This window comes from Anarrhichthys ocellatus, unplaced genomic scaffold (assembly GCF_004355925.1).
Source record: "Anarrhichthys ocellatus isolate YVR2014 unplaced genomic scaffold, GSC_Weel_1.0 scaffold36, whole genome shotgun sequence".
Taxonomy (NCBI): Eukaryota; Metazoa; Chordata; class Actinopteri; order Perciformes; family Anarhichadidae; genus Anarrhichthys; species Anarrhichthys ocellatus.
Window position 1 is genome coordinate 2,418,053 of NW_022280066.1, and position 16,258 is coordinate 2,434,310.

The 16,258-nt window shown below is 43.4% G+C and overlaps 1 protein-coding gene across 4 annotated transcripts in view; it reads left to right on the forward strand.

Moving 5' to 3' along the window:
* The window catches only part of adck1 (aarF domain containing kinase 1), a 75,124-nt gene that overhangs the window by 23,334 nt on the left and 35,532 nt on the right, over positions 1 to 16,258 (forward strand). For all 4 annotated transcript variants that reach the window (XM_031866710.1, XM_031866713.1, XM_031866711.1 and 1 more), the window contains 3 exons: positions 10,349 to 10,507; positions 14,105 to 14,263; positions 16,055 to 16,171. In XM_031866710.1, coding sequence (XP_031722570.1) covers positions 10,349 to 10,507; positions 14,105 to 14,263; positions 16,055 to 16,171 — 435 coding nt within the window. The remainder of the gene's footprint in view (positions 1 to 10,348; positions 10,508 to 14,104; positions 14,264 to 16,054; positions 16,172 to 16,258) is intronic.

A 16,258-nucleotide genomic window follows, 5' to 3' on the forward strand; every position in this document is an offset into this window, starting at 1 on the left:
TGTGTGTGTGTGTGTGTGTGTGTGTGTGTGTGTGTGTGTGTGTGTGTTAGGATGAAAAGAAGAGGAAAGCACTCAAAGCAAAGTCGATCCTCACCGCCGTAATAAAGTACAGTAACTGCAACTTTATCACCCAGAAACCCAACTGGCAAACTTAAGAGTTCAGCGGGCGTGGCACTGGACCTTTCACCGGTAGAAAACAAATTTAAACACAGTGAAACCCAGCGGTGCGGGGCGACACTATTGCTTACAGCAGCAACAATTAGGTTCACAGCAGTGAATGGGACACAGCAGACTGTAATATAGTAACACAGTAACAGACGTTAAACTTAAACAAACAAACAAGGTTACAATAACACACTATGACCTCTCTCTGCCCAGACAATAGGCTCTTACTCGAGTACTCGGCGTGTTTTGTTCTGTCTTTTGTTCGGCATAGTTTATCCAACCGATGACACGGGACCGTAACGCTCTGTCGGTGGGTTAACGGCAAGCTGGTCCCCGTGTGTCAGCGGGGAAAACAGCGATTGCTGACTTGAAGAATCCAGGAATTCCTTGCTTCTGCAGAGAGCTCCGGGCACAGAATTATCCTTCTCTCTCCAAGTGTTCGTGAACACAAAAACAGTCTGCTCCTCCAGCGAGGTTAGGACTTACCTAGGCCAATATTGTTTTTACCTCCTGTAGCAACGTGAGTCACAGTGGAACAGCTCCGTGTGAAGGTGTCCACCGATGTTCATAGCCTTGTTGACGTCATGGCCGTGTCACAGGGACTCCCTGGGGTTCCTGTGGGTCTCGTCCAATGAGGCACCAGTGTTGTGGTTTAAACTAAATCTCACACTCGGGTGAGATTTTTAACGCCTGATGGAGGTTTTGCACATTTTCATATTCTAGGCTTTCCTTTTACATGTAGGCCTCTTTCTCTCTCTGACAAGACATAGCAGTAATGTTAAATGTATGCTTTTTTATTTTGTATTTATTGAATTCATTTATCTTTGTATTTCTTTGGGGTTTTAGTTTGAGTGTTGTTTATGGCAGACTCCGGTCTTTCTCTCTGAAGGTAAGAGCATGTGCTCTTTACAGGAAGCAGACGAAAGGGCAAATAAAAACAGAAGTAGGTATGTCTGACATTCTGTCCTCATTTCATTTTATAACCAAGCCATACTCCCGATGTAGCTCTTAACGCTCCTGTTAGTGCAGAGCGCACTTCTTATGGCAGCCTTTTAGAGCCTGCTGGAGGCCAGGCAATTGTTCTGTCACTCAGACACAGTACATTGGTCTTCTCCCTCTGCTACACACTCCCCAGTGAACATGTTGCTCCCCACATGACGCAGACCCAGTCTGCAATTTTGCCCTGCACTTTATACCAAGGTAGCTAAACCTTTACTGTCTGGGTGTGTTGGTCATTGTGGCTGGTGTTGCAAATCACTGATTTTGTTGTAGATGTTTTATTTAGATGGCACTAGAGTTAAGTTCATCTGTGTGTAACTGGAGGGGCATACACAGGAGATACTGATCAAAGCAGGAAGTGGCCAGACCTCTGCATTTGTTCTCACGACATGCATTCACCACTGAGGCTGAGCAGCCTTCCAGAATAGTACAATTGTGTGACTCCACACTTTTTTTTTTTTTTTTTTTGTTTTCTTCCTTTGGTTCTAGTGCATTTCTTCTCATCGACGTACAGAGAACACACTCAGGACATTTGATTGTGTGTCACACTACACTGGTTTCGAAGTCTTCACTAACGTCGAAAATGCCAAATTCGTAACATGTTTCTGCCGGGAGAGGAGTCGGTGATTCTAAAGGAATAAAACCTGGGACCGCGAGTCCAATTCCGTTTGGAGCCGTTTGTGTCTGTGACTTCTGTACGTCTCCGCCCCACTATGAAGGGCCACCTTCAACACTTTGGATTGGTTCGGTTTTTTAAAACTCTACAACAGTGTCGTCCAGTTTTAGCAACAAAACCAGGGAGATAGTCTTCAGTCTGTATAGAGTTTAGAGACGTACTGGTGAGTCTACACCATAGACAACCCATTTCACAATGGCTGCTTTATGTGGAATAACCCAGGTCAATATCGATATTAAGGTGATATTCAGACGAGTACAGTTCAGCGTGCACCATAAATATATTGAAAAGTATTTAACTAACTAACTAACGTTTGGCCAACAGAAAGCATCCAGTATTACCGAGACACGCCTTGGCTACAGCATTACTGGGGAGATGGTGGTAATGAAACAACACATACTGAAATGTGAAACACTTCTCTAGGGAAGTTAGGCAGTAATGGAAGGCATACATGATCTTAGGTCTCATATAAAACAATTAGAAAGCGGTGGAATGTGCTAATAAGATGAATCTAATCTGCAATCCCATTCAACTCAAATTGCTCCCCTGTAACTCAAAGCCACTTCGATAGAATGTTCTCCTCTTTCTTCCTCGTGTATTTCAGATTAAGGTGTGCATTCAGCATGATTTCTTCCTGTATCTGTGCGGGATGTCATTATCCTTGAAAAAGACGGTAATATAGTTCCTCTGTCTACAAAGAGGGGCAGCAGAGTGAATCAGCCCTCCTCCCCTCTGGAGTGGCAGGAGAAGAAGTGACACTGATGAGCAGTGCCAGGCAGCTCTGGAGTCAGGAGAGCAGCTTCAGCATCATTTCCGTTTGCCTCTTTTTTCCCACATGTGTATGCATTCTCATGTCTGCTGGATATTCTCATATATACGAGTAGCGAGCAGTGAGTAGTGGCGTGCTATTTTCAGCACCGTTTGTGGTGGCACATGCATCCCCACTGTGCATGGATTTGGAGCTTTGCCTGAGTTCTGGCTGTCATTTCCCCTCTGCAGTGAGACTGCTGAAAGGACAGCTTGTTTTACCAAAAATCTGTTTTCAGGCCAAATATTGCACTTATTTGCTGCTGAGGCATTCCAACAGAAAACACGAGTGCATCATGGGGACATCTGTACATGTACATGGGTGTACATGATGCAGGAAGTGGCAGTATGTTTCTCCACGATAAGCCAACAAATGAAGCATGGAACGGAACTTTTCCACTGATGGTGTTATGTCTTGTAACCACATGGGTCAGACTGGATTCTCCTGCTTAAATTATCAGTCCTGTTTTAATTGGAGCTTTTTAATTGACTCTTTATGTAAGATCATGATAAGAACAAACCTGCAGCCTTGCTTTGTGTCAAGGACATTTAGAAATAAGATCATGTTCTGTTGTCTTTCACATAGTTGTCAGTGTATACAGTGTTTATATACTATATAAATCAGTGGCGGGCCGTGTGTTTTATACCTGGGCCTTCAGTGCTGTCCTACTGCAGTTGAACCACCTCCTAATAACCTCATTATGACGCCACAGCTGCGGGTTATTATTGGTTTTGTGTAAAAACCTCATTCACATAACACTGCAACATTTGACAAGTGACATAAAATGTTACATGAAGCTCAACACCTATGAGCGCTACAAATACACTAACTGCAGAGTGCAGATACATGAATACGCACAAAACTATAAAGGGCGCATTGATAAAGGCCAGGTACAATATAATCAAAATCAAAAAGCTGTTAGAATGGAGGTGAAGGGATGGATGTACCGGTGCTATAGCTCACATGGTGCATTGTGCTTAACCTACATCTCCATCCATTCCTCGCTCCGTATGAAACATTTGTGCAGGAAGTGTTGAGTTTCAGTGAGGGTAGCAATACATGTTCAATACATGGCAAAAAGGAATGATTTGAAATAATTAGTAATTAGGGGCGACTGTGGCTCAGAGGGAGAGCAGGATCGGATTTACCATTGTGGATGAAAACGGTACTTCAGGGAGTGTGACATGACTCTGCATCAACAACATCAAATCAAAACTGATCCGAATATCCAAAAACAAGGATGTTTGGAACACGTTTGGGACACGGACCACAGACGTGTTTTTTATTGTAACGGGGATAAGGATGAGGGTGGGAGGGAATGAAGATCCAGCAGCAGCAGGGGTAATGGTGCTGGAGCGTTGGGCTGGGTTGCAGGCAGGCCGAGCACGAAGACTGGCAGGTGGGCGATGATCCTCTTATCTGGCGAGGAGTGAATGAGGGGCAGCAGAAGATGCTGCAGATGAGCTGAAGGGAGGCAGGTGTGTAGACTGGGAGGGATGATGAGCCGATTGCAGGCAGAGGGAACAGGAACCAGGAAAGAAGACCAGACAGAGACAGACTGGGGAGAACTAGAAACACAGGGAGGGGCAAACCAAACGAAAACACAAATATAGAACAGGAGGAATTAGGAGTGAAGGTCTGCTACCAGAACCTGAGCCGGATATTTAGATAGTTAGACGGGGACGTTAGAGTGGAGACTTTGATTTCCTCTTCTCAATAAAGCAATCGCTCCTATTTCTTCTCTTCTGTGCTGTAATGATTAATGTGTCTTCACCCAGCTGGGGCTGTGGCCGGCTGCCAGCAGCCAAAATGGCCACCTTGCCGCGCGGACACAGACACCGATGTATTGCAATCCGACTGTGAGGCCTCGGGGGCCGTTTTATTTGTGCCATAACTCATTTCAGGGAACGTATTTCACTGCGTGTCTACCTTCTGGGAGCCAGGCCCACGTGCATACATTACCATGTTTATTAACTCCACTGCTGAGATTAGCATTAGCAGTGATTGGATGGTATGAACCAGAGGCTACAGGCCAGGTACAGGTTACTACAGGACTACAAACACTGCTAATATCACCGTGCCAACCTTCCTTTTTTATTTATTTTTTTTTTTTTACTGTGTCTGAAAGTTATCCAAATAATCAAGAATGTTCATGTTTAGATTTCACGCTGCTGCTTAAAGTGACAAGCCCACCTGAGAAATGACACATTTCCTTAACCCGTGAGAGCTCATTGCATGTCAGATCCTATTGGATGCTCTTCGTCGTAGCAGGTAGACGCTGCTGGCTGCAGACAATTTCATTCCATTTAGCATATTTGCATAATGAATAACTCAGCTGTTCCCACACAGGGTCCCATGCTGCTTGCATAATTCATCATCCGATGGCATCTTCTACAGGGCGCATGTTCAGCCTCTACACCTGATGGGCCAACATCGTGTTCAAATTAGCCTCTTTTTATGTTTCACTAGGTGCAAACAGCAGGGGAATTCCCCCCACGGTACAGTAGTATGAATATGAAGGAAGTCCTTCTCCCAGCCAAAAGCAACACTAGCTAAGCATGCTACAGACTAGACTGTGCTCGATGAGGCTGTAAGAGGCCTTAGTCTTTATATTGTGATATGATTGCCATACCTCTGGTGAACTGTTCCCCATCTGTATAAAATATTCCAGGGGTCCGGAATTATAAATGTAGTCTCCAGTAGATACTACGTGGTATTTGCTGCATGGGAGCAGATGTTTGCAGTCTGTGGGCTGATAACTTCAAAGATCAAGTTGCATATGAAAAATGGAGTAAGATAATACTAATAACATTATAACCATTTCTTACAAACTGAGTAAAAGACAAATGGTTGAAGCTCTGACCTTCTCTGGCTTTTTCCCGCTCTTCTGTTCATATGCATTTCTTTTTACTGATCAAAGGTGTGTGCTCCAGATTGTTACACGAACCAAGTCACCCTCGGCAGATTTCTTTTTTGTGACGGCACAACATCCTCACTGCTGCTCTCCTGGTATCTCTCCCTAAGTAGAGTGCATTAGTGGTTCATCCTGAGCCAGATCCATCCTCCTGTTGGTTTGTCTGGTGAAAGCCAGAATCGGCAGTGCTGGAAATAACTCCACATACTTAAAGTACATAAAGGCGATGCACTGTGTGGGAATAGAGGCTGCAGGCTGTAAAGCAGCCAAAGAATACTGCTCTATTGGTCTAATGACTCCAGGTCCTTAGGGAAGCCTCTTTAACCTTCAAACCCACACACGTGTGTGTGTGTGTGTGTGTGTGTGTGTGTGTGTGTGTGTGTGCGCGTGCGCGTGTGTGTGTCCACAGAGATAAGTGGAGGCTAATGAGGGACTACCTATGCTCAAAGGGCACACTGGGGGCTTAATGCTCAGTCCTGTGATAGAGCTTTGTGGGTGGGCAGTATCTTTACATTGGCCAGTATGTTAAGGTTACAATAAATACAGATTGCCTCTGACAACACCAAGGCGGATCACATTAAAGCTTTTAAAAACAGCACATTGTCCTTGTGGTCGGTATCAGGGTCCAGAGTATTTTTCTGACTCCCACTCTTCCCAGTATACTCGTTTTATTTCCATTTCTGTCACTGTCGGGGCTTTGCTTTGTTTGCTACGGTGGCTTGTTCCCGTTCTTAATGTATAGTGTGGAACAAACTAGTAGACCGTGTTTGCTCCTGTGTTAGGAGTAAGAAAGAAGACACAGCAGCATTCATTGTAACAGTCGTGAACGAAGCCACCTAAACTTCAGTCTTTAACTTGACTACTAGGTCGACACTAACGAATGACGGGACAAAATGTCAACGGTTGCTTTTTGTTTGGCAATGGGAAAGAACACCAAACTCCTGGACGTAAGTCCTGTGTGTGCACTGACCAAGCTGCGTTACCTCACACATTGGGAGTGAGAATGGGTTGGCAGCTCGGCAGCCGACGGCTCATCTAGGGTTTCGGCATGGGTCACCTAGTTTTTCTCAGCAAAAACAGACAATGAAAAAAGGCCGTGTTGAGGCCAGGCAGTAGCAGCAGTGCTGTCTGTGTGACACCATGTCCACAGCGGAGGTATATGGCACAGAGGAAGAAGATATATCAGGCTTTGATACACACATAGTCCTTGTTACTGGATACATCCCCACGGTTTGGGTCAGCAGTATTGCCAGACTTAGCATTTAACTTGTGTTCAGGAATAGTAAGAGATGCTTGAGTGTAATGACACATCAACAGGACTCCATTGATCCCAACACTCTTTTCAAAGTGTTCCTTTGATCCCACTGGGAGCCTCTGCCTTTCTCAGCTTAATGATCTTTCAAACCTCCTCCTCTGTCACCAGAATTGCTTTTCCACTATCTGACTGCTGCCTGACAAAACTGGATCCAACAGAAGGGTCACTCTGCAAAAAAAATATCCATCTACCAAATAAAACATTTTGGCTGTTAAGGAGTCTTCAAATCTATATATAATATACAATCGTCCTCCTGCTGGCAGCACAAATCAACTCGTTACTTTTTTGATATTGGAACCTACAAATTCATGGAGAAATTCACCTAAACACAGGGAGAAATGCTAAATCAAACGCGAGACCTTGTTGCTATGATGTGACGGTAGTAACTCCTGAGACTGCTGAAACAAAAATGGTTGCACATGCTGAACATTCTCACTTTAAGAACTGTGTCTGAGTCTTAGGATGAATGACTTGTTAAGATCAATCTTTTGAAAAGACAATGGTGAGAGATCATACAAAATGAAAGACCTTCATGTCCTATTCTATGATGTTTTTTTTTCCTTTTTATGCCGATTTCAAACCGTTTAAACCTTTCTATACAAGGGAGGTATTTTGCTTATCAATTCTAACTTTTAACTCTCCCAATGTTTTCCAAATTAAAGCATTTTAAGTTTAGGATAAGGTTAGGTTACGACAACAAAACCACTTGGTTAGGTTCAGGGAACAAACCCATTTAGTTATGTTAAGGTTAGGTTCAGGCAACAAAACCTCTTGGTTCAGTAGAAACTAGTGGTGTAATGGATCACGGATTGATCCGTGATCCGTTCGGATCACCCCTCGCGGTTCGGATCACTCGTGAACCGCGGATCAATTGAGTATTTCTTTCCTTTTCTTTTTACAGTTTAATCATCATAGTGTGTAATAAAGTTTTACTGCTGCTGTTCCTTTTCAAGTAACAAGTCCCCGAATATCAATGCAGAGTGTCAGTGAACGGGTATAAAACAGTCGTGTGTTCACGTGAACGGAGCAGGTTAAAAGCATTTAACGGCGGAAGTCATGGCGAGCGGAGGAACTTGAGAAGCCCCCGGCGTCATTTAAGTTGCAAGTTTGGGAGCATTTTTGTCTTAACCTGTAACTTATAATAACGGATAAGGGTGGTGAACGAAAGCGTTACAGTATGTAGGCGTTATTTAAAGAGAAAGACACACGACACCCGCAATACATCGGCATGTCCACACATATGAAGAGACCGTCCCATCTGTCGGCGACGGGGGACACTCCGGTGTGGAAAACAAAGGATTTCAAAATCTGTCAAGTTGTTGCCGAGCAGTTCAGTTCAGTGTAAACAGTGTAAGCGAGCTCACTGGCTGTTTCTTTCTTTCAATATTGATCAAAGGACGAGGGTGTCAACATACCTCATGTTGCACTTAAACTTAACAGAATTGAGTATATTTGAATGTTTTATTTATTTATTTCATTTTTTTTCAAATTGGACATTTTTTTTTGAATATTTTTATGCAAGACTATAGCCCAAAGTTCTTTTCTTTAAGTGTTCTTGAAGTTCTGTAATTAATAAATGGAAAGCAAAGTTATATTTGTCTCCTCCCCTTTACTTTGTTGATCCGAAAAATGATCCGAACCGTGATCCGAACCGAACCGTGAGGTTTGTGATCCGTTGCACCCCTAGTAGAAACCTACATAGCCTTCAGCAGTATACACATACACATATATCTATTGTATCCTCGGGCCGGGTGCAAATAGCATTGTTGTCTTCTGACACTTGGTTGCTAATAGCATCTGCCTAATCTCAAACCATGGCACGACTTTACAAATGAACTGTTCTTTTTGTATTCATAAGTTGTAGTTATATGATCAAACTTTCTGCCCTTCAAAGTTCGTTACGTGCCTGTAAGGCTCTTTTCTAACTGCATGCCTTAATGGCATTTCATCTTGATAGTACTTGCCTCACTGTCGAGATCTCTATCGTTCTGTCGCTTTGCTTTTTAATGCCAAAGCACTTTGTAAACTCTGTTTTTAAAGGTGATTTATAAATAGTTATTATTATAGTGTTTTTTTAATTAAGTACATCCAATTCAACTGTTATAATGGTGACATGATGTTTACAAGTTTGAACAGCTGCTGCTCAATCAAAACGTTCTCTCTCTCAATTGACGTCTCTTTAAAATGATGGCTTTGAGGCAACGATGCCTCGTTTGTTTAATGCCTGTTGCCTCGATTCCTCTCTCCTCGCGTCTCTTCCTAGCTTCCTCTGCTCGCATCTCTCATGAAAGGGTCTAAGATGGGGGGGCAGAAGCTGAGGAAAGGAATCGAAGATATGCAAAATGGGAAATGAGAAAGGCCTAATGTGTGTCACGATTAACAAGGTAGCTTACCTGCCATTCAACAGAGCTTCTCTCTCTCTATACTGTACCCAAATGTCCCCTGTGTTTACAGGAGTACCTCAAGAAGTCAGTGCCTTGGTCTTATTAATGAGCAATGCGTTATTTTCTTCACAGAGCTAAGTTTCTTCTTTCAAATTAACATTGCAAATTCTCAAATAAAAGCCGGTACAATGAAACAAAGAAAGGTTGAAAGTAGTTTCCACTGTGCTTTTTTTCAATCACTGTCAAGCTACCGTCAGTAAAGAGTCATGAATTCCTGAACGTATGTTTTACATTAAAAGCCTCCCGGCAACTCAAAGAGCATTAGCTCTCCGGTTCCTTGCTGATTAATTGTAATAAAAACTGAAGTAAAGAGCAGCAGCATGTTGAGTACAACATGACTTGTTGTTGTACTGATGAATATGTATATTATACTGAAATACATTATACAAGAAGACATGGCGGTAGTGTTGAGTTTCTTTTTACAGCAAATTAAAAAGGATGAGAACAACAAACAGGAAGGCCTCTTCCTAAATGATGATAGAGGATACTGATAAGAGTGGAAGGCATGTCCCTATAATAATATCTCTACTGTTAAATAAGGACCACTATTTTAGAAGACACAGTATTCAAAGTGTATTGAAAAAAAACAATATTCATCTGGTTTGTTAACTCAGTTTCAGTCGCCCTCACCTTGGTCTCAGTCAGTTTGGTTTCAGGTCAGTAGTCTCAAAAACAAGCCTAATACAACCATTATCATTGCAGCATTGTATATCAATCGGTTCAGCTTGTTGCAGTTGATTTGGTGTATTATTGTCATAACATAACAAATCCATACTTGGCCAAAGCAGAATGGAGAGAATGAATCACATTTATAACCACATGTACACCTCTGTCTGTAATTTCTATAGTTTCCTTTGGTTGTACAGTATCTCACAATAGCTTTGTAAATTGAGATGATCAGATTGATGACCCCACCACTATCCCACTATCTACTCCATACCACTTTCCCATCCATCTTTTTTATCATTCTGTTTACCCTCTGCTCCCTCCCACTCTTTACTTTTTCATCCCTATCTCTCTCCTGCAGCTGTCAGAGTTATTTGTTTCCTTTGAGGAGGAGCCTCAGGGTGCAGCCTCTTTAGCCCAGGTCCACAAGGCAGTGCTGCATGATGGGAGGACAGTGGCCATCAAGGTCCAACACCCCAAAGTCCAGAGACAGAGCTCCAAGGACATTGCGACGATTGAGGTGAGTCTGTGTCTGTTATTCTACTTTTAAATAATTGAAGTGTTTGGTTGTCTGAGACACAGACTTCTGATACTCTGGCCACAAATATGATGTATGTTATTCTATCTCTACAACCTAACATGCTACTGGCAAAAAATGGAACTTTTGCTAACATGTCCAACAGATTGAACGGACAAGTCAAGACACTAATCCCAGTGAACAAAGCTGCTGACACTGGCATAAAGTGGGCAAAGGAGATGTAACTTTGCCTTCCTTTCCCCCGCATGGGTTGGAAGACAAAAAAAAACATCCAACTATATACCCATTGACCTTAAAGAATTCCTTAAGTTCCTGGGAATGTTGGAGGGTAGCCCCACTATGGTTACCAAGGAGCAACAAAACTTCTCAAGACGGTGGCCAAAGACCAGTCTGTCTCTAAAGCCCTCGTGGCTGGAAAGAATCGCTGCTGCATACACTTCATCAATGGAATGAGCCCTCTATCAACCAAACACTGCAGAAAGGAGAGAATAGACAACTGCACAGGACAGGGGATCCAGCCTCCTTTTCTCGCACCAGCGCTGGAACCCTGACTACTTTGCCTTGTAACAGGCAATGGTAGATCCCGCTGTAGCTGCCTGGATGGTCTGCACAACCTGTACAGACAAACAAACGTTCCTCAGACAGTCTCTCTCAGGAGTCAAACCTAGAAAGGATGTCCCATATCGGGCAGTGCGCCTATTGCCCCCACCTCTTGAAACAAAGCCCTTCAAGAACAGCCCTGGACCATTCATCTGAATCACTTTTGCATACCATGGTGCTGAGCGGTGACGTAAAGCAGAATGCAAATGGGTCTACGCACAGGGGTGTATTCCCTTGCTGTGACAGGGAGTACCATAGCAGGCAGTGGGTGTTGCATCGGTTGGTGAACAACTTCCATTTTTCCAAACCGGGTCCAAATCTGCTTCACCACCTCGGACTGAAGCCTCCACTCGTCTGGTAGGGGTCCACCTCTGGACTTGAGGTCAGCACCTCTGTTCTCCATACATGCAAGTATGGTTAAGGTGTCTGGTCCACACATGAACCTCCATGAACCTCCTTGAGATATAGGCAGTGTATGAGCCATACACCTTAACCATACTTGTGGGCGACTGTGGCTAAGTGGTAGAGCTTCAGAGAACCTGTTGTCTTGTCTCTGAAGGCTCTTCACATTCTAGGACTGGAGAACAGTGGTGCTTAACTCATGTCCAGAGGCGGACGCCTGCCAGACGAGTGGAGGCTTCACTCCGAGGTGGTAAAGCAGATTTGGACCCGGTGTGGTAGGTGCTTGCTCTTGACCCAGTTGATTGTGAAACCCAACTTGGTTAGGTGTAATATCAATTGGGCCGTGTGAAACAAAGCCCATTTTCTGGACTTGGCTATGACGATCAGGTTGTTGAGATAAAAGAAAATCCTCATGCTACGGTGATGTAGTGACTGCAGGGCCATGTAGACACCCTCTGCCGAGGGTGCGGGGGCCCAAGAAATACCCGAATGGCAGCCTGAGGTTATCCCCTGGAAGGCGTAACGCAATAGTTTTCTGTGTTTCTGAGCCACTTCGACATGAAAGTATGTGTCCTTTAAGTCGACAATGGTAAACCAATCGCCTGGCTGAACCAATTCTAGCAACTGCCTGATGGTCACCATATGTAACGTCTTGTGGGCATTTCTTCTTTTTAGGACATGGAGATCCAAAATGGGTCTAAATTACTGCATCTTCTTGGGAACCAGGAAGTACACAGAGGAAAACTCCCGCTGTTTATCGGGAGTGAGGACAACAGACACAACCTCTTTTTGGAACAAGGCCCAGATCTCTGCTGAGGTAATCTATCTCCTCCTGGGCGGATAGATTCACCTACTTGACCTCCTTGAAAGGGGGAAGGATGCTGCAAAACTGGAGGCAATAAAGCGGTTCAGCGTCCTGTGCATCCATTGTGTTAAAACGCAGTTGCGTCGCCACTACACATGAAACTGTTGGAAGACGAGCAACCAGCTGTGGCTCAGAAAACTGATATCCTGTCTCTCACCAACAGACCCTCCATAAACAGGAGACTTGCCCATCGGGGGCCGACATAGAAAGGGCTGAGCCGGCAATGAGATCTGTGAACGCACCACCTGCTCTCTCGAACATTCAGCAGCATGTGACTTTGTGTCACTGTGTGTCATCCCTGCTGTCTGGAGATCAGTCAAGGATGAACAGACACATGTTTCATGGGCTTTGATCTGGCTCTCATTGCAGCGTAGCGTCAAAAGTGATGTGTCGGAAGTTAACTCACAGCTGCTGGCTTCAAATTTTGGGCAGAGCCCGGTAGGCCAGGCAGGCTGGTGGCTGCTGAACACGCTCTCTGTGTGGTCCATGCCAAGGCACTCAAAGCAAGCATGACGAAGATCCATCCCAGCAATGAGGCTGGGACATGAGTTCTTTAAGCGACGACTCAATCAGTGGAGGTAGGCAGTCATTGGAAGAAAAGGATGGCTCAGCAGCGGGGGTCTGCTGCCTTTATATACTGTGGTGTTTTGCACATATTTTCTTTGTTAACATAGCCGGCCAGCAGCGCGTGGTTTCAATGCATATGAGCGTGTCCCACTGGCTAGCTCGCAGCTACCGTTCTGCGCTGCTGTCATAGGGCGGATACAGCTGATAACGCCAATCTGACCGACCGCTTTGTCGTGCCAAGCACCCACCTTCCGGTTCCCCCTCAGGTAAACACTGTTGGAGGCAATCAAAATTCTCCCAATTTCGTATCTTGCACCTTTTAAGGAGATCAGACTGGTTTGAAAGGGACTGCCCATTTACAATATTTGAAGTCATCAGAAGTCTGATCCGGCATGGATAGAGAGCCAATGAGAAGAAGCTGAAATTTGACTGGTGTGGTCCAGCATCTCAGTCAGTAATTGCATGACATCTTTTTTTCACAACAGACAAGAAGTATAAAAAGAATAGATGTTCTGATGAGCTGACAAGTACAGTATTTACTTATAATATATTCTATAATAAATATATTCAAAGTTTATCTGAAATTGATATGAGGTTTCAGCAGTTTGATCCGTGAACTGTAGATCTTGTCCCACACTGTTTTTTTATTGACCAGTATGAGCAGGAGGGATGATTACCACAAGCAAAACCTGTTTATGGGCTCCTGACTGTCATTGTAAAACAGGCATTGTTAACTTATCCTTCAAACATACTGCGTTTGCCATGTACAGATATTGGGTTTTTGCAGAATCATCCAAAATTAACATTATTGTCTGGCAATGTGGCTTCTCTAAGCCCAAGCTGAGATAACCCTGGAAACATCATCATTCTACAGCTGTTGCCACAGCCAGAGTGGTATTTACCATGACTGATAAACTGATCCAGATGTGTGCCTCTTCCACAGGTGATGGAACAGATTGGCCAGAAACACAATTGAAGGTGTTAATGGACTGGACGTAGAGCCGTTTCATATCAGTTTTCTGTCACCCAGTAATGAACATGATGATGTCCTGATATATACTGGCATAACACATTGGTAGGACATCACTGTATATGTGCCTTTATTGTACTTGACAGTGAGACTGATAGTGATTTGTAATTTGAAGGTGATGTTGAAGATGGTCCATTGGCTCTTCCCAAACTTCGCCTTCATGTGGTTGGTGGAGGAGGCCAAGAAGAACATGCCACTAGAGCTGGACTTCCTTAACGAGGGACACAATGCTGAGAAGGTGGCCAACATGCTGGCCCACTTCTCTTTTCTCAAGGTACACACACAATTACAGTGCAAGCATTTTCTACAAGGCTTACTTCTATAAAGGAAGAAGTCCACAATGGGATTTAGCTTTTAGTTTTAGTTTGCACCCTTTTGGCCACACATCCAAGTAAACAGCTGGTAATAAGAATACAATAGAATAATATGAGACAGTCTGTTTAAATTTAATGTCCTCGTTTTTCAAATTGTACTCGATAAAGTTAATAGAGCTCAGACCTTTACACTGTGTGTGACAGCTTTCTCTGTGCTGCCCGTCAGCTCTTCTAATTTCTAACCGAGCAGGGTTACCAGAACGTAAATCATATTTCCTTCACTATACAGAGCTGGACTTCATGTTCATTATCATTTAATTTCCTGGTGTCCTTTTTCTTCATCCGTCTGTTTAAGAACTTTCATTAGCTCTGGTAAATGTGAATCAGACTTCTTTTTACAGCTGTCCTTCTTTGTTCGATGTTCAAAGCCACAGAGCAAAAACTTCTTTGGTTTTGTCTTCTTTTCTGTCATTTGCTTTTTGCTTTTTTCAATTATATAAGTTGGCATGTGATTAAGACATAAAACCGAGCAGAATGAAAGATAATTATGTGCAAATGCCCTCCGATACATCCATTAAAACTCCAGCTCGGCCCGAGTGGTGGTCTAAAATGAACAACTTTGGCTTTTGACAGGCCATAACTGTAAGAAAAACATTTGCTTCCTTTAAACATTTCTTTAGCATTCAATGACCTTCGATTTTTGAATTCCTTTGTAATTTCTGATCAGCCAGCAATATATTGAATAAGTTTTCAAAGGAATAAAGAAGGGCCCTTGCACATAAAATACTGAGTAACTCGTCAACATCAAAACCATGTACATATGCTGAGCATGTTTTCTAATATATACTGTGTATAACGTATGAGTGCATCAGTATTTTCATATCCACCCATAAGGGACACAACTGTCGCAGTAGATCAATCATTAGACTTGTAATGTAGATCGTCAGGAGCAAGGGACAAACTAAACTGCACATGCATACAGGAAATGAGTCAAACATTTGGCCCATTTTACAGTTCTTACTGCTGTATTGAATAGAGGCATTTGTTCCTGCTTACATTTCAATCAATGATGAATTGTTTAATTAATGAAGATGTTTAGGTTGCTTTTTCCAATTTAGTTTATAGTTTCCAATTTTAGATTTAAGTCCTGCTTTCGAAGATATATAAAAGAAAATCTATACTTTTTAACATCGTCAAAAGCAGAAACAATGGACTTGCTGAAGCAACGAAATGGGAAAAATAGCTAGTAGTGTTAATGCTGTGTCATCTGAGGGTCGTACCGTCACTGGAATAAAGAGGAAAGTGGATATGGTTCCATATGAAAAACGTCTCGCTGCAGCAAGTTGATCTGTGAGTGCAATGGGAGAGGGTCGAGGGGAAGTCTCTATCACGGTGATGGATGACAAGAATACGTGCCACAATAAGTGACACTGTCAGGCATAACAACGGATGATATTCCCCTGGACAGCGACTTGCATAAACCTGCATGTGAAGAACCATCCATCTGTCTCTGCCAATAACAGGACGCTGTGTAGACATGCTCTCTTCCAAAAGAAGTAAATCAGCCATGACTAGGGCTGTCGGGATTAACCGCTTTTGCCATAACTGGGGTGATGTACGTCGCTTTGAAACTGGCTATTTTAACTTAAACCTATAATCTAATCCACACCTGTAAGAGGGGATGCACAGGAGAATAACATCTAGTGAGAAAGTGGTGGAAAGAAAATCCACATGTTGGTCTCTTTCTACAGGTTCCCATGATCCATTGGGATCTGTCCACAAAGAGGATCCTCACCATGGAGTTTGTTGAGGGGGGGCAGATCAATGACAAGGACTACATGAAGGAACACAGCATCAATGTTAACGAGGTACCACCTGCTGCCCTGACAGCTCTCTGTAAGCCTTTGAATAAACACGTGTGTGTGTGTGTGTGTGTGTGTGTGTGTGTGTGTGTG